Below are 27,704 nucleotides of genomic sequence, written 5' to 3'. Positions count from 1 at the left end.
GCAGACTATTTTATTGAACACTTACTAAGCATCAGGCACAGTCCCAGGCACTTTATAAGCATTCATCTCTGATCCTTATATTCGAATTATCATTGCCATTAGACAGAGAAGTAGACCTTGAGGATGGGTGGGTGTTCAATGACTTGGCAGTGACCCCTGAGACAGCCTGCAAGAGGCTTGTCCACTGTCCTCGGAGGCTCTTGTTTGGGTTTTGCTGCTGTGAGGGGGGCAGGCCAGGCCAGTACTCAACACCGTGCCCAGTCTTCACTTCCCCCCATAATGCTGCACCCTCCCTCCACCCCCTAAGTATAGACTTTGCCCCCGCTGTGTGCCCCCCAAATGCCAGCAGCTGTTGTTGTCCCAGGTGCTGAAGTCCAGTCAGGCACCCAGCAGGTAAAGATCCCCACCTCCTGACTTCTCCAAAGAAACGGAAGCCAAGGGTAGACCAAATTAGCTGATAAGCACTGGAAAGAAAACCCAAAGCAGAGCAGGCCAAGAGTTTCCGGAAAGTGGTCAAATTAGTCAAATTAGAGCAGAGCTGAGGGAGCCTCCCGGCCTGAGCGAAAAGGGCATCCAGGTCCATTGGACTCAACTCGCCCCTGAACTCATCCGAGGTGGGAGGTCGGAGAGGGAGTCTATTTAAAGACCCAGAAGCCCTGGGGGCTGTGAGGGCGGAGAGCTAGCCTTGACCAAGGAACCAGCACGCAGGGCGCAGACACTGGGGGCCGGCAGGGCTGATCCAGGTGGCTGGGAGCGGCACCGGGGCAGCGTAGAGCCAGGATTCGCTTGTGGCTCTCCAGTCACTCAACAGCAGGGATTTTACCAATCCCATTTGCAGATGCTGTTTGGTGATAGTTGGTTCATAAACTTTTGCTCGAGCCAGGTAAACAAAATTACCCCCTCCCCCCCAAAAAAAAAAGAGGCTGCGCCGGGCCTGCGCACTAGCCATAGGGGCGGGGAGGTCAATGCGAGGGCGAGAGTGCGGTGGTGCCAAAGAAGGCGTATCTGTTTCCCAAACACCCACCGTCCCCACGGTACAAGTCAGTCGGACGTGAGTGACGGGGTCTCCTATCCAATCTCCGCAGGAGTCAGCCTGTTGCCAGGGTGAAGCGGCGCCCGCCTCTCCGCAGGATGTAGATGTGCAGGTGGGTGGACCCGGAACTGACGTTTTTGGGGAATTGCTATGCTCTGTGAGTGTTGATATTTTCGTGTCAGTGCTGCTGACTGCAGCCAAGTTGGGAGCCTGGGAGGGAAGCGCTTCTACTGTCGTGTGTGGGGCAGGCCACGCTGTCCGTCGCAGCACCCACGCCTGCGAGTCAGAGCCTCAGAGAGAGAAGAGCAGAGCAGGACCCGGCCGACAAGAAAAAAAAGGCAAGGAACCCAGGTGCAGACTTTGAAACCCGAGACGGAGGGCACGGGAGGGAGATCGCTCGCCTCTGATTGGCCCGTGGGCGACATCGAGAACCCACGGAGTGGCTTCGATTGGCTGGGGCCCGCAATTGTTGTGGCGGCGGCGGCGATTTTGCCCACGTACTTCCGAGCAAGAGGCGGGGCTGTGCCCTGGCGCGCGTGCGCAGCGCCCCGGGGCCCCACCCGGTAGTTCGAGAACCTGTGAAGGGGCGGGGCGAAGAGGTGCTTGTTTTGGTTCTGTTTCCTTTGAAGCAGAAGGCCGGAACGAGCGCAGCCTTAAACTTGCTGGACTTGGGGAGAAGGCTACGACAAACTCGCCGCGGTGTCTTCATCTTGGACCTCACATCCGGGTTCTCCAGCCTCGTGACCTGCGTGCAGCCGACAGTTCTCGAACCGGTGCCTTCTCAATTTCTTTATCCGGGCCTCGCCGATCCCGTCGTGCTTCGCGCACCACCGTAGCCCCCTCATCCGGGTTCTATCCCGGCGTGCCTCGCGCCGGGTTTGCTGGGGGGTACTCGGCGGTGCCACCATGACTATTCTCCCCAAAAAGAAGCCGCCGCCTCCCGACGCCGACTCCGCCAACGAGCCGCCGCCGCCCGGGCCGCTGCCCCCGGCGCCGCGCCGCGGCGGGGGTGTGGGCGTGGGCGGCGGAGGCACGGGCGTGGGTGGCGGCGACCGTGACCGTGACACAGGGGTTGTGGGGGCCCGTCCTCGAGCCTCGCCCCCGCCTCCGGGCCCGCTACCGGGGCCACCGGGAGCGCTTCACCGCTGGGCGCTGGCTGTGCCGCCCGGTGCTGTGGCTGGCCCCCGGCCCCAGCAGGCCTCTCCTCCACCGTGCGGGGGTCCTGGCGGTCCCGGAGGCGGTCCCGGCGACGCGTTGGGCGCTGCAGCGGCGGGTGTGGGCGCGGCGGGCGTGGTGGTGGGCGTGGGCGGTGCTGTGGGTGTGGGCAGTTGCTGCTCCGGGCCGGGCCACAGCAAGCGACGGCGTCAGGCCCCCGGGGTTGGTGCGGTTGGTGGGGGCAGTCCGGAGCGTGAGGAGGTCGGCGCAGGTTACAACAGTGAGGACGAGTACGAAGCGGCTGCAGCACGCATCGAGGCCATGGACCCTGCCACCGTGGAGCAGGTACGGGCTTGGGGGTGACAGATGAGTGGGTGTAATGGATAAGATCCCCAGACTGGATAGGGACCCAAGGTGGTCACTTGAGATTGCCTTAAGAGGCCTGTCTTTTCTCGAACCCTGGCACTCTTCTCTGGTGGTAAAGGCATGAGACACCCACTTCTCCCCCCCCCCCCCAGAACTTGGAGTTAGAATCTTCAGATAAGATGGAGATACAGGGTCTCTTCTCGGACCCACAGTTGTCATTCTGATCCCTAGGACTTCATTATGTAGGTGCAATAGGTGGGAACTCCCCTGGAGACGCAGGCGGGATGGAATGCCTTCTGAGCAAGAAGTCTCCAATTCCATAAGGGACTTTGGTCTCTGTTCAGTGACTTGAGATTTCTTTTTCTCCAGGATAGGAGTCTAAGACTCCCCCTCCAGGGAACCAAATAAGGTGGAGACTTAAGAAATGAGATATGAGTATCCCCAAGATACCACCTCACTTCTCCGCATCTTTCACAGGGAACTCAGCACAGGACCACTCTGCAGTAGGGTCTGAGATTTCCTCAAAGGTCTTAAGCATGTCTTCAGGGGCCTAGGATTCCCTCTCCTAGGATCAAGGAACACACACACACACACACACACACACACACACACATCCTTTAGAGAGAGCGATCTTCTGAGCTTTCCTTGAGGAGTTTGACTTCTCTGGGGGAGATAAGATTCCCTACCCCTTGGGAACAAGGGCCAAAACCAACACTCAGGAACCAGAAACTATTAGGGTACGTGAGATTTGTCTTCTTTCTAAGTAATGGGTCTGTGCTTCCTCTAAGTGGTCCAAGACCTCCTTGGGCATGAGTCTGAATCCCTCTCCAGGAGCCTAAGCAACAGAACTTCTGTTCCGCCTCCAGGCCTGAGCCTTTTATGGAGAAAATGAGACTCAGTTTTGGAAGCCTGAGACCCCCCCCTCTTATGGACTGGGGTTTTCAGTGAATGGGTTTGAAGCCTCTTCTGGAGATTGATAGCCCCTTACAGTGTACCAGGCAAGGTGAGGTCTTTAGGAGACCTTTCTCCTCAGGGACTGGTGACACAGTGTTTTCCTTGGGGGTCTGGGACTCCCATACACAGGGATATGAGATATACCCCAATTATGAAGGATCGGAACACACTTTAGGGACGTAACAGCCCTCTAACCTTGGTAACAGGTCTGAGCTACTTCTTTTCCCAAGGGCCCAAGCTTTTGTCAGGGACATAAGACCTTTGCCTTTGGAACTCAAGTCTGAGACCATTCTTCAGGGGACATGGGCAGCATGGAATCCTAGAGGTGGAGTCTGAGACCTTCCTTCAAGGACCTGAGACCCACTGTGCTAAGGACACTTGAGCTTTTTCTCAGGGGAAGGAGACCTGTAAATACTCTTATCTAGCAACTGGTGTGTCTTTAGAAATAAGGTCTGAGTTTCCCCCTCAAGGACCATAGGTTAGCCTTCAAGAGGTACCCTAAAGTATCTAAGGGAGGGAGAGCTCTTCCTACCAGAATTGAGCCCCAAGGCTCTTCCTTTGTGACATGGGTACAGGGCCCCTGGGCAATGGGTCCTAAAGCTCTCCCTCTCCCCTCAAGAATTTGAACTTCCTCTCAGGTACATGAGACATCTCCCACACCTTAGGACCTGAGCCTTCCCTGAGAATACTGACCTCACTCTGACAGCATGTGTATGACCAGTCATAGGGCCTATTTTAGGGACATATTTTTTGTTTTGGGGATTTGGGCTTAAGAGCACTCCACTTGTGAACTAAGTCTTGAGAACTGTCGAGTTCTTTTGGAATCATGGATAGGGTGGGATTCTGAAGAAAAGAGTATGAGCCTCCCAGAGCTCTCTTGGGAGGCTCTCCCTCCTCCCGCAACCAGGCAGTCCTTTCTCACTAGGGAAAGGGACATAAGGTCCTCTCCATTTGGGGCCTGAGGCCTCCTCCATTGGATAGAAGGACTTGGGTACTCTTCACAGTCTTAAAATCCCCTTATCTGAGGCCCCCTGAGGCCAGGAAGGTCCCTCTGCTTTCTATGAGTATTGGGGACATGGAGACTGAGATCTCCTATAACTAGGAGATAGTCTGAGTTCTCTGACCCAGCTTTGCTTGTTTCTCATTTTCAGGAACAGGGTTTCCTGAATTGTTTTCAGCAAGTTTTTTTTGTTCCCATAGACAGGGAAGAAGTTCAGGACATCCCCCCTCCCGGGAAATTCTCTACCCATATCCCTCCCCCGTTGGCTCAGATAAACAAACCGTTCTATACTTCATAGAGTCCAGGGCCTTGCCCTAATCCCCCTGTCCTTGTTCCCGTCCCCTCCTGGCAGTATAAATCATCTGGACCTCCAGGGTCGGGAACAGGATTTTTTCTTCTCTTGTTGGTTGGAGTGAAGTCTGCTTCTCTTCCTCCACAGAAATGGGGAGTGATACATCCTACATCCCTGGTCCCAGGGACTGAGAGGAAGAAAGTCCTGTACTGCCTTTGTGACTAGAAAAACACCTCCTTACACTCTTTGCATCTCCTGGTCTAGGAGTCTCCCTGATACACCATAAGAACATGGAAGCAAAGCTCTGGGGCACATGTTCTCTTCCTTTTCACAGGCAGTGGAGAGGTTTCCCATCCTTGGGACAAAAGGAGGAAGATGATGTTTCTCCCCACCTCACCTGGTCCAACCTGAGAAGAGGGGAGATTCTTCCCGCCACCCCCATCTTGGTTCTGAAGTGTCACTGGAGGCATTTGTAGCCTGCAGGTCAATTAGGTCACTTGGAAAAGAGGGGAGTTGTTGAGAGGGACCCCAGATGATGAATCTGGTCCTTGTTCTGACTACTCAAACTTGCTGTTTGTCCTGATGCTATGATTATACCTCTGCTGCATTTAGGCGTCTTTTTGGCACCCCAGGGTCTCAGTGCTGGGGAGGTGGCCATGTCAGGGGATTCCTTCCCCAGGCATGGACATCTTGTTGCGTGTCTATCCCGTGAAAAGAATGTCGTGAAGGTGTCTTGAGCTTGAGGACCTCACAGAGCATTCGGAGAGGGTGGCATGCATGCTAAGGTGGTGGGAGAAGCTGGACCTGACATCCTATAGACAGGATGCTTGGGTCCCCACTCTGGTTCTGCCATGGCTTTGCTGGATAGGTCAGAAAAGTTGTCTGTGTTCTTTGGGCCTCAGTTTCCTCACTGGTCATATAAGGTTGTTTAGCTTTAGAATTTTAAGGAGCTCACTCCAAGGCCCTCTGTACCTAGAAGTGACAGAATGGTGGGGTGTCTTTTTGAGAAAGAATTGGGTTTTTCCCCTGTCCCCTTCCAGCCATCCATACTTGGTGGTAAACAAATAACCTGTTCTGTGTGAGGCTCAGGGTTAGCAGATAGTGATTTCTGTGGCAAGTTGTACTATGATGAATAAGCTCAGGGTTGACTTTCAGGGCGCCTGTGGGATGATGTGGAGGCAGGGTTGTGTGTGAAAGGAGTTGGGGCTTAGGAGCTGGCCAGGCCTGAGTTCAAACCCTGGGGGCTCCGGCTTGGCTTTGTGGCTTAAACTCTCAGATGCTCTTCTTTTCTTTTTTTTGCAAAAGTCTGTGCCTGGGCTTGAGTATGTGAATACCTGATGTGGCCGCCTACTTTGACTGATTTGATTCTTTTCTTGAAGTTTCCCCAGGGTTTTCTGGACTCTTCCCGGGAGCCTTTGTCCACCGCTGGTAACAACTGATCTTTGTTAGCAAAGACCCTTCGTATGAGATCTAGGAACCTGCTGATTCTTCTGGCGGGGAGGCACATTGGTATAGCTGGAAGTAGTCCCTGCCTTGGTGGTCTGGGTTGAGTTCTGTATCTTAGGGCAGGTCCCTTTTCTGGGCCTTGGTTTTGGTTTCTCCATCCATAAAACAGCTATAAAAATGAGTAGCAGTGAGCAGGAAGATTGGACTCTCTGCTCTGAAGTGAGTTATAATCTCTTCTTTTAATTCTTTGCTCCCCGCTCCTCTACCCATTGTGAAAGTTTTGAGTGCGGTGCTTTGGCTTTTGAGGCCGTGCTATGACGTTTCAAACAATGTAAGGCTTCCCTCTCCCTGCCCAGTGCTATAGACCCTTGGGTTGTGTTTTCATTTTTAATTTAACAGATATTCATATACCATAAAATTAACCGGTTTAAAGTGTACAATTCAGTGGCTTTTAGTGTATTCACAGAGATGTGCATCTATCACCATGATCAGTTGATTTTAGACCATTTTTGTCATTCCCCCAAAGGAACCCTGCGTCATCATCCCTCAGTCCACAGCTAGACACTGGCAACCACTAATCTACTTTTTGTTTTGATTTGTCTATTTCATATGGATTGAATCATACAACATGCAGTCCTTTGTGACTTCTTTAAACTTAGCATAATGTTTTTGAGACGCACCCGTGTTGAAGTCATCAGTAAGTACTTCATTTCTTTTTGTTGCGGAATAATGAAATCTTGGTTTTCAATTTCCACCCCACCCCTGCCAGTGGCCTTACTCTTGCTCCTTTCCCATTCCTGTGCCCTGGAGAGCTGTGTTAGTCCTCAGAGAGTGTGTCTGTGTTGGTTATTGGATGGGTTGCCTGTGTTTTGCCCGTGGAGCTGAGCCAGTGTTCCTGGGTGTTTTGGGGGAAAGAGGGGGTAGTCTTGGCACTAGGCTTGCTGGGACAGAACTGTTAAGCCCAGAATACTAAACATCTCTTGGCCATGGGCTCTAGGAAGACATCTGTCCACAAGCTGCCACTCCTGCTACTGCGCTCCTGTCCCTTCCCCCTTCTGTGGCAGCCCATTCATCCCTAGGCAGGGTCATCAGCTTTCCAGGCTGGGAGGCCCCTGCTGCCTTAATTCTAGCCGTTGGAGGTTGGGGGTCGGTGCTAGAGAGGTGGATCATGTAGGATGGGAACCATGCCATGTTGCCTTAACAGTTCACACCAGGAATGCTGTAAAGGGATTGTATTAGATTCCGGTGGCTGCTGTGACAAATTACCACAAACTGGGTGGTTTAGAACAACGGGAGTTTATCCATTCAGTTCTACAGACCAGAAGTTCAAAATCAGTTTCGCTGGGCCAGAATCAAGGTATTGGCAGGGCTATACTCCCTTCAGAGGTCCTAGAGGAGAATCTCATTCTTTTGCAGCTTCCAGGGGCTGCCAGCATTCCTTGCTTTGTGACCTCATCACTTGGATCTCTGCCTCTGTCTTTCCATCACTTTCTCTTCTCTGAATGTGTGGTCTCTTCTCTTGGTATCCAGTTTTTCTCTGCTGTCTTTTTTTTTTTTTAAGATTTATTTATTTATACAAGCACAGGGTATAGTCAGAAGCGCGGGAGGGTGAGAGAATTCACCAGAGCCAGGGCGGGGAACAGAACAGGCAGAAGGACCCAAGTATACTGCTGAGGGGAGCAGCAGGCAGCAGGAGAGGTCTGCGCGCCATGCGGGACCCTCCTCCAGTCGCCGGGGAACAGCTGGGGATCAAACTGGTGCTGCAGAGGCTGCGGGCAGCTTCGCAACCCAGCGCTCAACTGCTGCGCCACTGGGGAGGCCCTCTCTGCTGTCTTTTTAATAAGGATTCATGATTACGTATAGGTCCCACCTGGATACTCCCAGGATCATTTCCCCATCTCAAGAGCCTTAATATCACACCTACAAAGACTTTGAAATAACATTTACAGGTGCCAGAGCCTGATGTTTTTGCGGTCATTATTCAGTCTATTATAGGGATGTTCTAGTTGCCCTTCCATGGAAGGGAGAGGAGCTTGGTAAATGCTTTCCTACAGGACAAAGTCTTGTAATATTTGAGTTTGCCCAGTATCCCTGTTATTGGGAGGCTGGTCATCATCATCTCACAGATTAGAAAACCATGCTCAGAGCAGTTCATTGCATGGCTAATAGCTGGTGGATCTAGATTGGACTCTGAGTTGATTGGGTCCCACAGCATGCTTTGACTTCTCTTGTGCCTTTGAACTAGTAGGTTGCAGAATCTTATACCTGAGGCTCAGAGATGTGGAGGGACTCCACACGGATGTGGAGGCCCAGCAGTGGACTTGCAGGATTCAGGGTCTGCACTTGACTTTTTTAGGTTAGAGCATTGATGTAGCTTAAATTTATGTATGTCTAGGCCAGCCCTCACTCCCAGCCTGTTTTTCCTGGGCCATTTTCCTAAACTATTCCTTAGCTGGCACCTTTCTTGGAGACTCCTGTCCAGCTTGGGGAAGGGGGACCTCCTGGGACTCCCTAATCTTTCTTGAGCCCAGGATTATGATCCCCCGTTTTCTCTCCCCAAAGGGAGAGAGCTCAAACTCTTAAGACTGCTGGCCAAAGCCAGTGGGTAGCTAGGGGTCTGGCCTCCAGATCCAGGCCTAGATACCAATCTTGTTGCCCCGGGCCCAAAGCCTTGCTTGTGCAAGGAGTATGCTCAGATCTCTTTCATTAAAAAAAAATTAAAGATTTATTTATGCATGTAAGAACTGGGGTGTAGGCCACAGGTGTGGGGAGTGAGAGGATTCACGAGAGACAGAGTGGGGAGCAGAACAGATGGATTTACTGAAATACACTGCGGAGGGGGAGCAGTGGGCGAGATAGGAGAGGTCTGCTGGGCCATGTGGGTAGCTCCCTGGCTGGGGATTGAACTCATGCTACAGTGGCTGGCAATAGCTTGATGGCGCTAAGACTTTAACCTCTGCGCCACCAGGGAGGCCCCAGGTCTCTTTTCATTTTTAGGGACAAACCATGTTGGGCTGCCAGGTATGCCTCCATGCTGTGATGCCTGAGGTCTCCGCTGTTGCCTCTATACTAGGCTTTACTCTTTTTAAAAAAAAAGATTTATTTATTTATGCATACAAGAACTGGGGTACAGGCCAGAAGTGTCGGGGGTGGGGATGAGAGGATTCACCAGAGATAGAGTGGGGAACAGAACAGGCAGATCTACTGAAATACACTGCTGAGGGGAGCAGCGGCGAGTCAGGAGAGGTCTGCTGCTCCATGTGTGTCACTCCCTGGCTGGGGATCGAACTCATGCTGCAGTGGCTATGGATAGCTTCATAGGTTGCATCTTAACCCCTTGCACCACCAGGGAGGCCCACTAGTAAAGCCCACTAGGCTTTACTCTTGCCCTAACCCCAGCTCCTTTCTGCCTTTGTAAAATGAAGATAGTGCTTCCTGCCACCTGGGCTGCAGTAAGGACAATTAAATGAGGTCACCTTTTGCATCTGGCATCTGGTATGGGCAGGTGTCCAGCTAATAGGAGTTTATCTTTCTTCTTGGCCCTGCCCTGCTTACCTGCCTAGTCCTACCCAGAACTTAAGCTCATTGCTGGAAAACCTCTGGCATTCCTGGTGCTTTGTGGCAGAAGTGATTTCTTATCCAGTTAATGTGCATCTCTGGAGGTCTTGGTGTTTAATCCTTTGCTTGGATGGCGCTTTCTCTCAGATGCCAGCTTTAATGACTGTTTGAGTCCCTAGTTCTGTTTCACAGCACTCCCTGTTAACCTCTCTCACAGCCCTACTCAAATGTGTGTGGCCATTCCTTATTTCCCTCCCCCTCCCCTAGCAGTTTATGAGATTTCTTGCCAGTAGAGACCTGGTCTGGTTCATTTTTCTGTTCTTAATAGCCCAGCTCAGGGTCTGACTTAATAGTGGCCTGGTAATGTTAGGTGAATAAGTAGGAGCCCCTCTTGTCCTTCTTGATCCCCTTTTTCCTCTTGGTACCCCCTCTTCCTGCATGCTTGAGGGGCAGGACATTCTAGTGTGCTCTTTTTTAGAACTCTATATTCTGTCTATTCCAGGCCTGTGGTAATAGTTGCAGCTTCCTTGCTGGATCCTTCTGACTGGGGCACGTGCCATGGTGCTAGAAGATGGCTGACCCTGTGGGGCAGGGTGGACTTGGGGGAACTGGCTGCAATGTGCTAGCCCACATCCTCTGGGACAGGAGGAGCACCTGCACTGCTGGAATGTTGTGCACAAACAAGAGTCTTTGTGCTGCTCATGGAAGCCCATTAAGGGCTTCCAGATGCCTGTGTCATCTCTAGAAAGGTAGCCACACCTTCCTGGGGTGTGGGCCCTGGGGTGTGGGGTGCTGGGTATTCGCCTGTCACCCCTTCTTTATCCCCTCTTGCCCAGCCATTCACCTGGGACTTTCTGAGGGCATCTCAGTTGTACATCTGTGCCTGTGCTGGTTTGCCCCTTTTTCTGTATTGGTGAGTGTCATCAGTGTATGCTACGTTGTTGACAAAGCCTTTTCAGGTCCTTAAGCTCCTCTGAACCTCTTCATATCTCTGTCAGGTAGATCACATATCCCCTGAAAGCTGAGGCCTGGTGATTTCTGGCAGCTTACCTGAAATCATGCAGCGAGTGATTCACTGAACTGGGTTTAGAATCCATAGATAGTTTCTGGCCTCCACATTTTGTGCTTCTACTTTTTAAGGAATTTATGTCACCTGAACTGGGGGAAAAGACCTGCATAGAGGTGATTCCCTCTGTCTGGTTGGCATTAACTCAGGTCCTGTAAGTCCTGGGGCAGAGTGGTGTCTCTAGCCTTGATGCTGAATTAGGCCGATGTCTCGTGGCCAGCAGAGGGCGCCAGTGAACAGGGAAAGGTTTGCTGCTTCTGTTTTTGTTTTGAAACGGAACATGTTTTAAGTGACACATGGATATTATTCTTTTCAAATAAACTTTATTTTTTTGAATAGTTTTAGGTTCACAGAAAAACTGAACCAAAGGTACAGGGAATTTCCATACACCTTCTACCCCCACACATGCATAGCTCAATTATCAGTGTTCCCCAACAGGGTGATAAATTTGTTGCAGTTGATGAGCCCGCATGGACACATTGTTATTACCCAGAGTCCATGGTTTACATTAAAGTTCACTCTGGTGTTGCACTTTCTGTGGGTTTGGACAAGTGTTTATTGACATGGAACCACCATTATAGTATGCAAAATAGTTTCACTGCTCTAAAAATCTTTGTTCTGGCTATTCATTCTCTCCGTTATTTTTTTTTAAAACTGGAAAATATGTGTGTGTACAGGCTCACTTAATCCAGACCTTTGGGACCAGATGTGCTTGGGAATTTAGAAAAATTTCAGAACGTAGCAAAGTCACCTGGTGTGTCCACAGTAGTCCCTCCATAACCAAGGTTTTGCTTTCTGCAGTTTCGATTACCAGCAGTCAATCCTGGTCTGAAAATACTACGTACAGTAAGATATTTTTGAGAGAGATCCCATAACTTTTGTTACAGTATATTGCTTTTAATTGTTTTATTAATTTATTGTTAACTTTGCTGTGCCTAGTTTATAAAATTAAATTCTAGGACAAAACATAGTACATACAGGGTCTGGTACTATGTGTGCTTTCGGACATCCGCTGGGGAGTCTTGGAACATATCCCCTTTGCTTAGTGGGAGATGGCTGAACTATGTATTAGTAACACCTCCTGTGAGGTCTATGGTAGTACCGCATAATTAAACACCTGATCTTTCTGTTGTGTGGAAATGTTTGAATATTCACCCCCAAGTTGGGTAAAGCTCAGATCAGTTTATGATGCAAATGGGTTAAAGACTTTTGGTTTTCAAAGCTTTTTTAGTTTTTGAAATTTGGACAAACAGTTGTATACCTTGTTTAAGGAAGGAAGTGAAGTAAAAATCACTTGTAATCCCAACACTTAGGTATAATATTTTGTTGCATAGCCTTCCCAACTTTGTGTGTATGAGTATTTGTATACATATGTTAAATGTGTTCCATCACAAATGAGATAATATCTCAAGTACATTTTGCCTTATGCAAACATATCTTCAATATAGCTTGAATTCCCTAGTTATATGTGGGACTCTCAGAACTCTTGCTAGTCACTCCCTTCTCAACATCTCCCCTACTCTCAGTGGCTAGAGGGACCTAGGGTGAAACTCCTTGAGGTAGAATCAGGTTTTTCCCCCCAGGAACTTGCAGGTCTTGGCCTGGGGGGAAGGCCTAGCGTGGATTCCCAGCATGGTCCATAGGAGTCAGAATGCAGGTAGGGCGCCTCTGGGAGCAAGTGTTCTGCTCAAACCTTGACTGGTTCCCTAAAAAAAAAAATCAGTCATGTGTGCAGAGTGGTCAAGCAGGGCTGAGAATTCGACCCTGCCCACTCTCCTCTTGGCCTATCAGTTGAGCTTCTTAGAAAGCTCAAGAGCAGGGCCCTGGGGCGGGGGTACAGGCTTTTCCTGTTGCTGACCCCCACCTCTTCCCTACAGCAGGAGCACTGGTTTGAAAAGGCCCTGAGAGACAAGAAGGGCTTCATCATCAAGCAGATGAAGGAGGACGGCGCCTGTCTCTTCCGGGCTGTAGGTGAGTCTCTGCCTCAGCCCTCAAGGGCCTAGGGCTGCCCCTAAGCTGTGTCCAAGTTATTAGGCGTAACCCCTGAGGGAGTTGGGGCAGAGTTAGCTGGTCTTTTAGGGACTCCAGACCCCAGCTTCAAGAGTGTCTTACCTCTAACCCTTGGTCATGAGGCTTTGTGGTGGTGTCAGAGTAATAATAGCAGTAATAACTGCAGTGCTAGTGGCAAAGAAACTAGTATTACTTAGGGACAGATTGCTCTGTCAGGACTGCAGGAAGTCCTTTCAGTTCTCCCCCAACTAGGGAAGTGTAGGCACTATTGTTGCTTCTGTTTGGCAGGTAAGAAAAGTGGCTCAGAGGTGGGAGTAGTGGCTTGCCCAGGGGCAGCCTAGTCCATGATTGAGTCAGGGCTCGGGGTCTATACTCCTAGCCACACCACACTGCTAGCACCTGGGAATAATAGAAAAAAATTTTGACTTACATAAAAGTGAAGAGAATAGTGAACTCCCGTGTAGTCATCATCCATCTTCAAAATAGTCATCAACACACTGCCATCCTTGTGTCATCACTACCCCATCCACTCTTTCACTCACCCGAAACAAGAATATTTTTAAAGCAAAACCCCAGCATTGGATCATTTCACTCATAATTGTGTTTTTCTGACAGATGAGGATTCTCTCTCTTTAAACATAACCAAAATTAATAATTATAAATAATAATTCCTTAATACTATCTACTAACCAGTCTGAGCTAGATCTTTGGGGCCCCTCTGGCTCTGAATCTGTGACCCAACAAGTAGTCATGAGGTGCTGTGCTGATGTCCAGGGGAAACTGGCAGTATGACCTGATCCTCCCTTTGGGGCTCTGATACCTACCAAAGAAAAGTGCCCTCTGATAGGCACTTTGAGCTGGGGGGTCAGAAGCCCCGTATTCTGGTTCTGGCCCTTATAGCTGCTATATGATCCTTGCTTCTGTTTTCCCATCTATGTCATGTTGAGCATTCTGAAGGGCTCCTTGAACCCTTCTAAAGGTCCGCTTTTCTCTCAGTCTGTGGGTAATCCCCCATGTCTACTGGTGGACTGGACTGACTCAGACTCCACTTCTAGCTGTGCCCCTGGCTCTCTGAGTGACCTTGGACAAGTAGTTGTTTTATACTGTCTGTTTCCCTCTCCGTAAAATTAAACTAAAAGACCTGGTATTGTAATGATTAAATGAGATTACTTCAGTAGTGCCTGACACATAGTAGGTGGTTCTCCTTTTTTTTTTTAAAGATTTATTTATTTTATGCATACAAGAACTGGGGTATAGGCCAGAGGTGTACGGGGTGAGAGGATTCACCAGAGACAGAGTGGGGAGCAGAACAGGCAGAGCGACTGAAATACACTGCTGAGGGGAGCAGCGGGTGAGTCAGGAGAGGTCTGCTGCGCCATGTAGGTTGCTCCCTGGCCGGGGATTGAACTCGTGCTGCAGTGGCTGTGGACAGCTTCATAGTTTGCATCTTAACAACTTACGCCACCAGGGAGGCCCCATAGTAGGTTCTTGTGGCACAGTGGCATTGGTAAAATCTGAAAATTGTCCTCAGTGGTGCTTCGCAGCTACAATTGTTTGTTGAATGGGTGAAAGAAAATTTGGGGGCATGAGCAGTTGCCTCTCCATTCTGCCAAGCAGAAGAGGGTCAGGCAATGAAAATTCCCAACCCTCCTACCCCTATGGCTCAAGTCCATGTTTCCCTGGAATGTTTCCTGGAAAAAAAAAAAAAACTTTTTGGGGGCATCTTGGGCCAGAGAAAATCAAAGAAAGAATAAATGGGGCCCTGTTAGGTGCTAGACCCTGTGCTGAGACCCCAGACTGAAAGTATATAAGTGGGGCTGCTGGTGCAGTTAGGGTCGGAGAATACAGCTAGGCATTTGGGTCTTGGGCCATCTTTAAAAAGGCAGATCTTGGAGCCAGTGAGGACCTAGCTTATGCAGTAACCCATATCAAGAGCAGTATTTGCATGTGTGTCAATGTAGGTGTTCTCCTCAAACACCCTCTGACCCTTCCTGCCCATTGGGGCTTTCAGGGGCCTGAGCTTCCTGGAAGAGCTGACCACAGCCGATTGAAGACCTTTCTCTATCATCACTAGTGCTACACATTTCCCCTGACTGGGCTGCCCGTGTCTTTATGCCATAAAACTTCAGAAGCTCCATGGCTTCTCCCCAGAAAATACATGACCCCTGGGTCTCTAGGGCTCATCTGGATGTTTCCCTAGGGCAGAATGTACAAGATATTTCCTTGGGAAAGGGACTTTGCCCTCGGGCTTTCTGTTACCCTTCTGCTTCTAGCTGAGCCTGGACAGATAACAGATGGTAGTTGTCCTAGCTCTGCTGAGAAGGCCTATAGGATCTGACTTGCTGTCATGCTGTGAGTAGTGGAAGGAGCACATAACCAAGAACTGGAGTTGGATGGGGGTGATTGCATACATAAAGGGCATTCTGTTGTTCCCTTGGCCCCTGCTGTTTACGGGAAATTCAAATGGGGCTGCAGATTCATCTGCAAAATGGGGTCATTATTCCATGAGATAGGTGAGATTGAAGCTCAGAAAAGGGAAATGACACGCTCAGGGTCATTACTGGCAGAGCTGGCACAGGGACCTAGAGTTTTCCAAAGACTACATTCTTCCTGTGTCCCTAGGAAAGACTTAGCTTCTTGGGTGTCAACTGACTAGGTGGCCTCGCCTGTGTTCTTGACATTTGTGGGCCTGTCTTCCTCCATCTGGGAGTCCATGGCCCTCTACTATTGGGAATCCCAGAACAGGTGGCTTTCCATGCTCTGTTTGCCTCTTGAGGTCTAGGTGTCCCCAGTGTGGACCAATATCCATTGCTTATGCCCAGTTCTCTCTCACCCTCTGTGGGGACCTGCGAGCACCATCAGAGACTTGGGTGGAGTGGAAGCGGGAGCCTGAGCCCCAGAGGTGTTCTGTGGTTCGCCCTGCCCCTGCTGTGTGCAGATAGCCTCCTCCTGGAAACGTGAGTCTGCATCTCTCCCTCCCTCTACCCATGTGGCTTTGACTCAGCAAAATCCTCTGGCCCTGGTGCTGTAGGCAGAGTGTAGGCTGCATGTGTGTGTATCTTCATAGCCCTGGAAAGCAACTGGGGTTGTGCATGTTAAAAGGGTGGGACTCAGAAATATGAGCCAGACTCACTCCTCTGGGCCTTTTGGTCTTAGAATATGGACCATCAGCACTGGGAGAAATGGATCTTATGTAGTTTTTTGACTATTTTTATTGGATTATTTTGACAATTTTATAAACTGAGCCTCAAGAGAAAGCCAGGACTTGATTATCTAGGTATAATATCAGTGTTTGAGGGTGAACCAGACTAGGAGGAGGTGACTCCTGTGGACCACAGTGTACCGATTTACTTTGGCCTCTCTCTGCCCTGCTCCTTCAGTTTTCTCATTTTTGCCAGAAAATCCTTGAGTAGAGGGGTAGGCATCTCAGAAACCAAGCTATCAGGGGGGTTGAGTTCTGCTATCTTCCCACTGAGTATATGCCAGTTGGGGGCCAAAGGCCAGGTCACATTATAGCTGCTTGACAGGGAGTTGAGACCTTTTTCCTGGTTTATCTCCTCAGCGGGGTCTAGGTTCCCACTGGATCTGGAGGGAAGTGGGGAGCAGACCAGGTCCCTGTCTCCCCCTGCTGCTGTGTGCATATACATTTGTGTGATTTGTTTTTAGAATTCCTATAGACACCAAGCTTCCTTTTCTGTCCTCAGCAGAACTTGCTGTGACTCTTCTAGCAGGCAGCAGTGGTGAAGGGATAGTTCCCAGGTGCCTCTAAAATGAATGATAAGGCCCTGTACTTAAACTCCTCTGGGCAGTCCAGGCTCTCCTATCTTCCTTTTTCACATAACTGCTTGGCAAATAATGAGTACATTTTAGGGAACTTGAGGAAGGGTTACAAAGGTTTGGGGGCCTTCTCCCAGGAGCAGGGGAGGGAGGTTGAGGCAAGTTTGTTATTAGAGCTGTTAGCTCTCTCCCCTCTCATCAACCCTGGTCAAAGACTAGGAAGGAGCTAAGGCCTTAGTTTGTACAGCCCTTCATCCTGTCCAGCCTTCAGTCTCCTAGTTGGCGGCAAGGGTATCTGCTCCTTGAATGGCCTAGTTCTCTGTTATTTCGAGGGCTGTTCTGTGTATAATTGGCCTCAGAGAAGATCTTTGACAAGACCTGCTGGTTGGGTGTGTATGTACATTTCTTTTTTTTTTTTTATAGAGGCATGCTTTTTTATTTATTTGTTTGCTGGTTTGTTTGTTTTGTTTATACATGCACTGGGTACAGTCAGAAGCGCGGGAGGGTGAGAGAATTCACCAGAGCCAGAGCGGGGAGCAGAGCAGGCAGAAGGACCGAAGTACACTGCTGAGGGGAGCAGCGGGCGGCAGGAGAGGTCTGCACGCCATGTGGGACCCTCCTCTGGTGGCCGGGGAGCAGCCGGGGATCGAACCGGCGCCGCAGAGGCCGCGCGCAGTTTCGCAACCCAGCGCTCAACCGCTGCGCCATCGGGGAGGCCCTGTATGTACATTTCTATGTTGGTATGTCTATGCTCAGAGAAAGCGCAGAAGTGGGATATAAGGCAGTTCATGTTGACTTCTGTGGCCCTAGCAAGGAATACAGAGCCTGATATCTGTAATCTTCTATCCCTAGGCCTTTCCTGGGTTTCAGCTGATTCCTGCTTGTGTGTTGGGGAAACTGAGGCAGACAGGATCAGGCTTGACTGTGAAGGGAGTCAGGTAGCTAAGATCATAGCTGGATGGGCGTAGCAGTGCTTGAAGTCACTAGTTACTCCTTGAGACACTGGCCTCACCATTACACTCCCAAATGTGTGACCTCAGGGCAGCTGTCCACGTTTCTCAGATCCTCCTGTGTAGAGGTTTCTTCTTCTTTTTTGGGGGGGGGTGTGAAGATGGAATGAGTTAGAATGTGAAAAGATGTTGATGGAATGTCCAGACTTACAGTATTGTCCTGAGGATTTCTGAGCCCCATTTGGCTTGGGGACAAAGATAAAGGCAGTGGGGGACCCCCTTCCAGCTGGACTATGGGAGGGGAGAGCAGGTGCAAATTACCCACAAGTGCAGCGTCAGCACGAGGAGGAGTTTCAGTTTCTATCAAAACAACTTCTCTGAATTCCCCTACCTTTAGCTGGTCCATTGGGCCCTTTTCCCCACCTCGGCCCCCACAGAGAAGTCCGGCCTGGCCCCTAGTCTCATGTGCCAACCCTCCAGGAGGAGGAGGATAGAAACAGGGTTGGCAAAGTCAGACAAGTGCCACCTTCCTGAGGACTTCTTGTGGTCTTCACCCTGCACTGGATGTTTTCTCCACCTCCTATCAGTCTCCTGTGTTGGGGAGACATGGCTGCTCTGTTTCCTTCATTCAAAGATGCACATTTTCTTCACATTAATAATCGCCAAAGAGGGTGCATCTTATAATCAGTGAGGTAGGTCTCTGTAAGAGCTGTGATTAAATACATGTTGTATCATACATTCATTCAGTACATCTTAGAATTGATGAGAGAAATTGACACTTTACATTTTGAAGTAGAGAAGGTCATACTGTGTCCACTGCTACACTTATGAGCCCTGTTTTGGGAAGCCTGTGTGATGAGTTTGATGTTCATTGGGCTGCTGAAGACTGGAACTACAGGCCCAGAAGGCAGGCCTTTGGATTCAGTGAAGGCAGAATGGCAATCCTGCTTACATGCAGAGGGACAGGTTCGACTCTGTATTTGGGGCTTTCCGCTGGCTGAGGAAGTGCAACACAAATGAGAAAGGACTTGATGAGAGGTTCCAGTGACTTTTCCGGCTGGCTTGTCGGTGCCTGCTCTCTGAAGGAGTTGTCATCATCCTCACGACATCCTCCTCCTCCTCCTCCTCCTCCTCCTCCTCCTCCTCCTCCTCCTTGATCACCTTAATGTGCCTCAGGCTTTCTATAAGCCTTCTGTAGTCTTGACAGCGCTCTGTGAAAGGAGGAAGTGTTACTGTCCCTACTTTACGGGTGAGGACTCTGAGGCCCAGGGGCGTTACATTGCCTTGTCCTGTGCTACACAGCTAGGAGGGAATAGGACCTTTCTGCCAGGTAAAGGGATCCATGGCAGGGCATGGGACCCTCAAGGGGTTCTCCCACAGCTCCCTTCCTGTCCCACAGTCTCCCCTTCTTCCCTCAGCTTCTTGCATCAAGGCAGATGGGTCTTAGGCAGGTCTGGCTCCCAGGCCTGGAAATCTCTTCGGCGACCCCTGTTTAACCCCTTCACTCCCATCTCAGTTCCTGTTTACTGTGGCTGCACAGCGCAGACTTCTCCTTGGCACCCCAAGCTCATGCTACAGAAATAGCTCCTCCAGCAGCTCTTGCAGCCACAGCGGGCTCTGTGGTCCCGGTTTCTAAGAAATGCAGCAGCAGGGGGCCCCAGCCTGTGTGCAGGACACGTGACTTGCTGGAAGTGCCGCTGGGGGCAGGGGGGGGGTTAGTGTGGCCACAGAACCCACATCCTTGTTTACATCGGTGAAGGGGCTACCCCTTCCCGCCTTCACAACCCCCACTCCTTCTCACCCTCAGGTCCCTGCACCTTCAAGAGGACTTGAGACATGGGGCATGGACCCTGTTTTCTATCTCAGAGCAGCCTCTTTCTCCTTATAGCACAAGACCCTCTGGGGTGGGAAGGGGAGGGTGGTGATGGCATTCTTCTGGTGATTCTCCATGGAATGTCATGGAAGAACTTTGCAGTGTTCCCTTCAGGACCTACCTACCTCTGCCCCAGTGCCCCAGGGAGACCCCATCAGAGCAACAGTCCTCTGGGGAGACAAAAGGGAATTCTCTCTCTTTTTTAAGATTTATTTATTTATTTATACAAGCACTGGGTACAGTCAGAAGCGCGGGAGGGTGAGAAGATTCACCAGAGCCAGAGCAGGGAACAGAACAGGCAGACTGACGGAATACACAGCTGAGGGGAGCAGCGGGCCAGCAAGAGAGGTCTGTCGCGCTATGTGGGACCCTCGCCGGTGGCCGGGGATTGAACCGGCACTGCAGATGCTGCGGGCAGCTTCGCAGCCCAGCGCTCAACCGCTGCGCCACCATGTAATTCCCGGGAATTCACTCTTTATTTAGCCAGTGGACATCAGGTGTGCCTCATCTGAAAGCCCACTTTAATTTACCAGGGAGAAGGCTCCCTGGCTCCCCAAACCTGTCCTTCCACTTAGCACTGTTCCAAGTTCCTACAGTGCATCAGGTCCTGAGCTGGATGTGAACTGCTTTCTGCCCTCATTGGGAGCCAGTGCACTCAAGCAAGTAGAGAAGTCTGTGCACCTTTGATGAATCTGGTGATAGCCATACCCCCGGGGGGCATGGGCAGGAATCGTATTAAGAAGCGCATTGGTATTTGACAAGTAGGCAGCATGGAAAGAACAGCCTGAAAAGAAGGGAACGACCTATGTGAAGAGCCCCAAGCCCCAGGCGGAGGGATCCTGGTTCTTATTTTGACCAAACCCCGTGATACCTGCGCTGTTTGGGCTGCAGGCTGCCCTGAGTTAAGCTTAAGTTAGGTGCATATGTGTCGTTCCTCTTTTACTGGACTGGGTGCTTCTTGCAGGCAGGACTTCACTCACTCCTGTCACCATTGCGGTGCCCCACATTCAGGCCTTATTATAGGGAAGGGTCTCTGATTTACTAAGTGACTATTTTCCAAGCCCAGCACTGGTTACTTTATACTCATTATCGTATTCATCCCACAAGAGAGTTATCCAGCATGTTCCATTTTACATGTGAGGTATATGAGGCTCAGAACACTTGAATGAATTGTCTCTGGTCATTTTGTTTTCATTTAAAAAAGTTTTATTTATTTTTGTTTGTTTGCTTTTTCTTTTGCCTGTGGTCATTTCGCTCACTAGCAGAACTGGGCTTAGTGCCCATTTATTTTTTTTTTTTCTTTCTAACCTACAAAGGCATGCTAACTCCTGGGCATCAAGAAAACTGAATTCTAGAGTTGACTTTGTCATATTAACTTTCTATGTGACCTTGATTGAGGCACAGATTCTCCCATGAGCCTCAGTGTCTTCATGTGAAGGGTAAGGGGTGTGTATGGAATCAATGGTGTTAGAGGCCACTTAGTCAGATACTTGGTGATTTGTATGCGTGGTGAGACAGGCCCTAGACAAAGACAGAGTCATCTGCCTGCAAGACCTGTGCTTGTGTCCCTCTCACCTGTCCTGTCCTCTTCTAAAAGAGTAACCTTGCTTGTCTCTTTCCATGCCTCCACTCTAGCTCACAGGGTGAAGAACTTGCCCCATCTTGGAGTAGGAAAGGGAGTTTCCTTGACCCTTAGCCCCTAGCCCCAAGGATGTTTCGTGACTCAGAACTCTCCTCTTGTGGCAGCTTTTACTTGTCTCTCCTTTTTTCTGTCCCTACAGCTGACCAGGTGTATGGAGACCAGGACATGCATGAGGTTGTGCGAAAGCACTGCATGGACTATTTGGTGAGACCTTTCAGAGACCTTGGGGTTGGGGCAGGCCTAGAGGATCTCCTCTCCATATAGACCTTGACCCTTCCATCTGTTCTACAGATGAAGAATGCCGACTACTTCTCCAACTATGTCACAGAGGACTTTACCACCTACATCAACCGGAAGCGGAAAAACAACTGCCATGGCAACCACATTGAGATGCAGGCCATGGCAGAGATGTACAACCGGCCTGTGGAGGTGTACCAGTACAGCACAGGTACTTCTGTGGTGGGTAGGTGAGCAACTGATGATGTGTGGTCTGAGTTTGCCCTACCCAGCCCACTGTGGATGGTCCCTCCTTCTCTCTCTCTGCAGAACCCATCAACACATTCCATGGGATCCATCAAAACGAGGATGAACCCATCCGTGTCAGCTACCATCGGAATATCCACTACAATTCAGTGGTGAATCCCAACAAGGCCACCATTGGTGTAGGGCTGGGCTTGCCGTCTTTCAAACCAGGGGTAAGTGTGTCCCCATGTCCAGGGTGACTGCTGGATATAGAGGCTAGAAACTTCTGTTGGGGTCTCAGTTCTGCCACTAGCCCACAAAGATGTCCAGTACCCCCTGAATCTCCCCTAAGGTCTCACCTATATAAAATCAGGGAGTTGCCTAAGGTGATCTCTCAGGGCTCATTCTGTGGTCTCATTTTGCCTTTCTGAGCTGGCTCACTCATCTTATGTGCCTGTTGAGAGTTGGCAGTTTGGGATATGGAGTACATTTGGCAGCTGTGAACCAGGGTTTCATCTGGGTATCTTGGCACCTACATGACTTCCTCCCAAACTCAACAGTTACAGACAGCTGTGGTCACAGAGACTGGGAGTGCAGGCCTGGCTCCACCACACTGGCTGTGGGATCTGGGGCAAAATGTACAAGTAATCTGGGCTGTCAGCTTGGCCGATACAGAAAGTGCCTAACACTGGGCCTAGTGCCTAATAGCTGCTCAGAAGGTGGCAGTACATTTTCCCAGCACACTTTGATAGATTCTCATTCTCTCTCTCATAGTCGTCTGCTGGAGATTTTGGTATCTTTTATTCAGGTTTCACTTCCTACAAACAGAAAGTGCTCTTGCCTCATTTTAGGAAATGCACACCCCAACACACCCTCCAATGGCGGGGGCGGGGGTGTGCGCTTCATTTTTTAAATACACTTTCAATTTTAGCATATTTTTAGATTTACAGAATTACTGCAATTAGAGAATTTTCATATACCCCACTATGATTAATGTGTTGGCATAGTACATTTGTCACACTTAATGAATCATATCAATATATTAACTAAGATCATGCTTTATTCAAATTACCTCAGTTTTTCCCTGATGATCTCTGTTCCAGGTGTCCATCCAGGATACCATACTACATTTAGTTATCATCTTTTCTTTGACTCTTTTTGACTGTGACAGTTTCTCTGATTTTCCTTGTTTTCGTTTTTGATCTATTTACAGGCTCTTTAGTTTTACCTTTTCTAGAATGTCTTATAATTGGAATAATACAGTATAGTTTTCTCAGAGTAGGTTCTTTCAGGTAACCCTATACATTTAAGAGTCATCCATAATTTCTTGTAGTTTGATCACTTGTTTCTTTTCTTCTTACTTTTTTTAAAAAATGAATGTCTTGTTATTTTTATTTATAGACTTCATTTTTTAAACAGTTTTAGATTGACAGAAAAATTGAGACACAGTACAAAGTTTTCATGTGTCCTTCTCACTGCAGTTTGACTGTTAACATCTCAGATGACTGTGACACATTTGTTACAACATGTGAATCAGTATTGCTATATTATCATTAACTAAAGTTATGTTTCTTTAGGCTCCCTTGTCTGGTTTCTCACACTTTCATGTTTTTGATGACCTTGACAGTTTTGAGAAGTTCTGGTCAGGTATATGGTAGGATGTTTCTCTTTTGGAATTTTTCTCATGATTGGACTGGGGTTAGGGGTTTTAAGGAAAGAAGGTCACAGTGGTAAAGTAGAGTTCTCATCACATTGTACTAACAGTGTACACTACAAACAGGATTTATGACTACTGATGTTGACTTTCATCACCTGACAGAAGTAGTGTTTGTCAGATTTTCTCTGTTTTAAAATTCTTTTTTCTAAAAAGATTGATTTTTTTGTGCCTAGAAGAACTGGTGTGTAGGCCAGAGATGTGGGGAGGTGGGGTGAGAGGATTCACCAGAGACAGAGTGGGGAACAGAACAGGCAGATTGACTGAAATAACTGCTGAGGGGAACAGCAGGCGAGACAGGAGAGGTCTGCTGCGCCATGTGGGTAGCTCCCTGGCTGGGGATCGAACTTGTGCTGCAGTGGCTGCGGCTAACTTCACAGGTTGCATCTTAACCCCTTGTGCTACCAGGGAGGCCCCTGTTTAGGGCCCATTTTTTAATTGTTTTTGTTCTAACATAGAGTTTTATATACCTTTTAGACTATTATCCATGGGTTAAAATTACATTTTACATAATTACTTAGTGATGTACACATTTATGTATAGTATGTATATGTGCATTAAAATAACATTCATTTCTGGGCCTCCCCTGGTGGCGCAGCGGTTGAGCGCTGGGCTGCGAGGCTGCTTGCAGCCCTGCAGTGCCGGTTCATTCCCCGGCCCCTGGCGAGGGTCCCACAATTAATTAATTAAATAAATAAATAACATTCATTTCTATTTTTTAAAGATTTATTTATGCATAAAAGTACTGGGGTATAGGTCAGAAGTCTGGGGGGGAGGGGTGAGAGGATTCACCAGAGACAGAGTGGGGAGCAGAACAGGCAGACCAACTGAAATACACTGCTGAGGGGAGCAGCAGGTGAGACAGGAGAGGTCTGCTGCGCCATGTTGGGTAGCTCCCTGCCAGGGATTGAACTCGTGTTGCAGAGGCTGCGGATAGCTTCACAGCACTGTGCTTAACCCCTTATGCCACCAAAGAGGCCCCAAAATAATGTTCATTTCACTGAATTCAAATACTGACACGTATTTCCTAGGATAGGCTCTGCTTTTTTTTTAAATACTGTTGTATCCGGAACATGACAAATAGCACTCTTACACAGTGTCCCACAACTTACAGCACCCCAAACTAAACTGATAGTGCTCCATGTTGTTCCCTTAAATGCCTGAGTACTCACTTTCCTCTCTGCACACATAACTAATTTCTCAGGTGATCTTTTCTCTTTGTCCCACCTGGGTGTATATGTGGGGAAGGCCTCTCAGCATTATGAAACTGAGTCATCGCTGGTGAGGCTTTTTAAAATTCTGGCTGAGACTGGAGGACACCTGACTGCCCCAGACTTAGTATCTAAGTTGAAGTGTCTTGGGGTTGAGAGCAATGGGGCTTCTGAATGCAGGAGTTTGTGGTACCGTAAGTCGAACAACCCAAGCCTACCTTGCCCCAGTCCCTGGTGAGTAGGTAGCCTGCCTTGGAGGGTGCTTAGTAAGAGTACCTGCCTTCATGTCTCTTCTGGGCCTGTAGACCCACTCCCTAAGGCAGTTAGGACTCTTGGCCAGAGTTCCAAGTGTCACCCCCACATTCCTGTTCACTCCTGTCCCTGCCCGTTGTAGTTTGCAGAGCAGTCCCTGATGAAGAATGCCATAAAAACATCAGAGGAGTCATGGATTGAACAGCAGATGCTGGAAGACAAGAAGAGGGCCACAGACTGGGAGGCCACGAATGAGGCCATTGAGGAGCAGGTGGCTCGGGAATCCTACCTGCAGTGGCTGAGGGATCAGGAGAAACAGGCCCGCCAGGTCCGCGGTCCCAGCCAGGTGGGTCTTGGGCTGTTAACTGATGTAGCCAAGAACCACTACTTGTCGTGCTCATCCCCCAAACAGGTAGAAAAAAATTCAGTGATTTTGACATTTGGAAGAGAAGATGGCTCCCAGCCCTATTTATTCATTTATTATTTTTAAAGGTTTATTTTTATTTATTTATGCGTACAAGAACTGGGGTGTAGGCCAGAGGTGCAGGGGGTGAGAGGATTCATCAGAGACGGTGGGGAGCAGAACAGGCAGATCTACTGAAATACACTGCTGAGGGGAGCAGTGGGTGAGACAGGCAAGGCCTAATGCGCCATGTGGGTCAGCTCCCTGGCCAGAGATCGAACTAGTGCTGCAGTGGCTGGTGATAGCTTCATAGTGCTGAGACTGTAACCCCTTTGCCACCAGGGAGACCCCCACCTAGCCCTTTTTATACCTCACCTTGGACTTAGCCTTGACCTTGTGCCTTAGAAAGCTCAACACCTGTGCAGAACAAGCTTCTTAAGGAGTGGGGGTGGGGAGGGCAGCCACGGGTGGTGACATGTTGGGTTAATGGAGAGTTTCAGAAAGACAGGCTTTTGTTAATGCCCATGTGTGCCAGGCTCTGTGCTAAGGATGTAAAATCAGGTCAGGCCCTCTCATTTTGACAGTCACATCAGTGGGGCCCTTGAGCCTGGCTGTGGATGAGCAGAGATGGGGGCTCTGGTCAGTCTTCATAGAAGAAGGCTGAGTTTTGAGGGCAAGGAGGGAGCGGGGCAGAAAGGCATTTGAGGAATCAAAAGGAGTTTAGTGTGATTGTAGATGGTGGCAAGAGCTAATTCATTCACAAATATTCACTGCAGGTCTATGCCATGCACTGTTCTCAGTGTTTGAAGGTACACTGGTGAGCCAGCCAGGTCCAGATCCCTGTCCTTGTGATTTTTTTGCAGAGTCGAACAAAATGATCAAGAAACATGATGAATAAATTTGTTAAGAGGCGGTATGGATGAAAAATGTGAAACAGGGTAAAGGGAATGAATAGATCTAAGTGGTGGGGTGTATTCAGGTAGGCCTCAGAGCAGCTCAGATTTGAGCAAAAGCTTGCGTAAGGTGTGGGAGTTAAGTGCATGTGCCAGGCAAGGCAGAGCGCCAGCCAGCGCAAAGGCCCTCAGGCAATGCACATGTGGTGTGATGCAGTAGCACCCAGGCCAACGTGACTAACAATGTAGTAGAAGATGAAGTCAAAGAGGCGGTGGGGCCAGACTGAGGAGGGGCTTGTGGACCTTGGGGAGGTCTTTGGCTTTTACTCTGCGTGAGAAAAAGCCATGGTAGGGTGGTAAGCAGAGGAAGAATGGGATCTGACTTAGGATTTTAACAGGAGGCCCCTGACTGAGGGCAGAACAGCGTCTAGGGGACAAGGATGAAAGCAGAGGACCAGCAAGAAGGAGGCCACTGCAGTAGTCCTGATGTCAGTGGTGGCAGGAGAGGAGAGAGGAGGGGACTGATTCTGGATCTGTTTTGAAGGTAGAGGTAACAGGCTTCTAGTCAGATTGATTTGACAGGGTGTGAGGTGTCTAAAGGAGCTTACCTGTGTCCTGTGATCTGTTGTGTGACTGGAAATGATGGGAGCCTGTGTAGAAGGTGTACAATAGTCAGGATTTCCAGGAGGGAGCGAGCTTGGAGATGGGACAAAGGAGGATCGTAGCTGGTGTTTGTCCTTATCTCCTTTCCCACCACAGCCCCGGAAAGCTAGCGCTACATGCAGTTCTGCCACAGCAGCCGCCTCCAGTGGCCTGGAGGAGTGGACCAGCCGGTCCCCACGGCAGCGGAGTTCAGCCTCTTCACCAGAGCATCCTGAGCTGCATGCTGAGCTGGGCATCAAGCCTCCTTCCCCAAGCACTGTTTTAGCTCTTGCCAAACCTCCTTCACCCTGTGCACCAGGTCAGTGATTTGCTGATGGGGAGCAAGCCAGGGTTAGGAGGTACTACCTAGGTCCTGGACCCTGCCTCTGACTCTCTGTCTGCCTCTGACTCTCTATCTGCCTCAGGTACGAGCAGCCAGTTCTCGGCAGGGGCCGACCGGGCTACTTCTCCGCTCGTGTCCCTCTACCCTGCTCTGGAGTGCCGGGCCCTCATTCAGCAGATGTCCCCATCCGCCTTTGGTAAGCTGCCTCTGTCCAGGGGCCTGGGAGGCGTGGCTGGGAACTGGGGAAAGATGAAAGCAGCAGTCTGAGAGGGGGCTTCTGGAGCTTCTGGCCACCTCTTCAAGAAAGAGGAGTTTTTCAGACCCAAGAGATCCGCCCCAGAGGGGGTCTGAGTGAGGTCTTGTAGTCCTGAAGGCGGTTTGGCAAGAGCCCAGAGAGGACTGGGATGGGCCTATCATCTCGGGGCCAGTGAACGGGAGGAGAAGGCTCCTGGAGAGTGTTTCTTCACTCCTTTTCCCTTCTTCCTGCCCAGCAGGTCTGAACGACTGGGATGATGATGAGATCCTAGCTTCGGTGCTGGCAGTGTCCCAACAGGAATACCTAGACAGTATGAAGAAAAACAAAGTGCACAGAGACCCACCCCCAGACAAGAGTTGATGGAGACCCAGAGACTGGAGACCATCTCCCAACCCCTACCACTCCT

The 27,704-nt window shown here is 49.7% G+C and overlaps 1 protein-coding gene across 3 annotated transcripts; it reads left to right on the top strand.

Moving 5' to 3' along the window:
• Window positions 1–1,939: 1,939 nt before the first annotated feature.
• Window positions 1,940–27,658, top strand: OTUD5 (OTU deubiquitinase 5; the record flags this gene model as incomplete). Of its 3 annotated transcripts, none has more annotated exons than XM_084259273.1 (9): window positions 1,940–2,533; window positions 12,748–12,841; window positions 21,262–21,326; window positions 21,414–21,570; window positions 21,669–21,817; window positions 24,904–25,107; window positions 26,817–27,018; window positions 27,125–27,238; window positions 27,537–27,658. In XM_084259273.1, the coding sequence occupies 9 exons, from the start codon at window positions 1,940–1,942 to the stop codon at window positions 27,656–27,658; spliced, it is 1,701 nt and encodes a 566-aa protein (XP_084115399.1). The 3 variants fall into 3 exon arrangements, with proteins under 3 accessions (XP_084115399.1, XP_084115400.1, XP_084115398.1); XM_084259274.1 differs by having other exon boundaries at window positions 27,534–27,658; XM_084259272.1 differs by having other exon boundaries at window positions 21,414–21,585.
• Window positions 27,659–27,704: the final 46 nt, after the last annotated feature.

The sequence above is a fragment of the Talpa europaea genome (genome assembly GCF_964194135.1).
Source record: "Talpa europaea genome assembly, chromosome: X".
In the NCBI taxonomy this organism is placed as follows: domain Eukaryota; kingdom Metazoa; phylum Chordata; class Mammalia; order Eulipotyphla; family Talpidae; genus Talpa; species Talpa europaea.
Note: the sequence above shows the minus strand (reverse complement) of the source record. Positions and strands in the feature narration are given on the sequence as shown.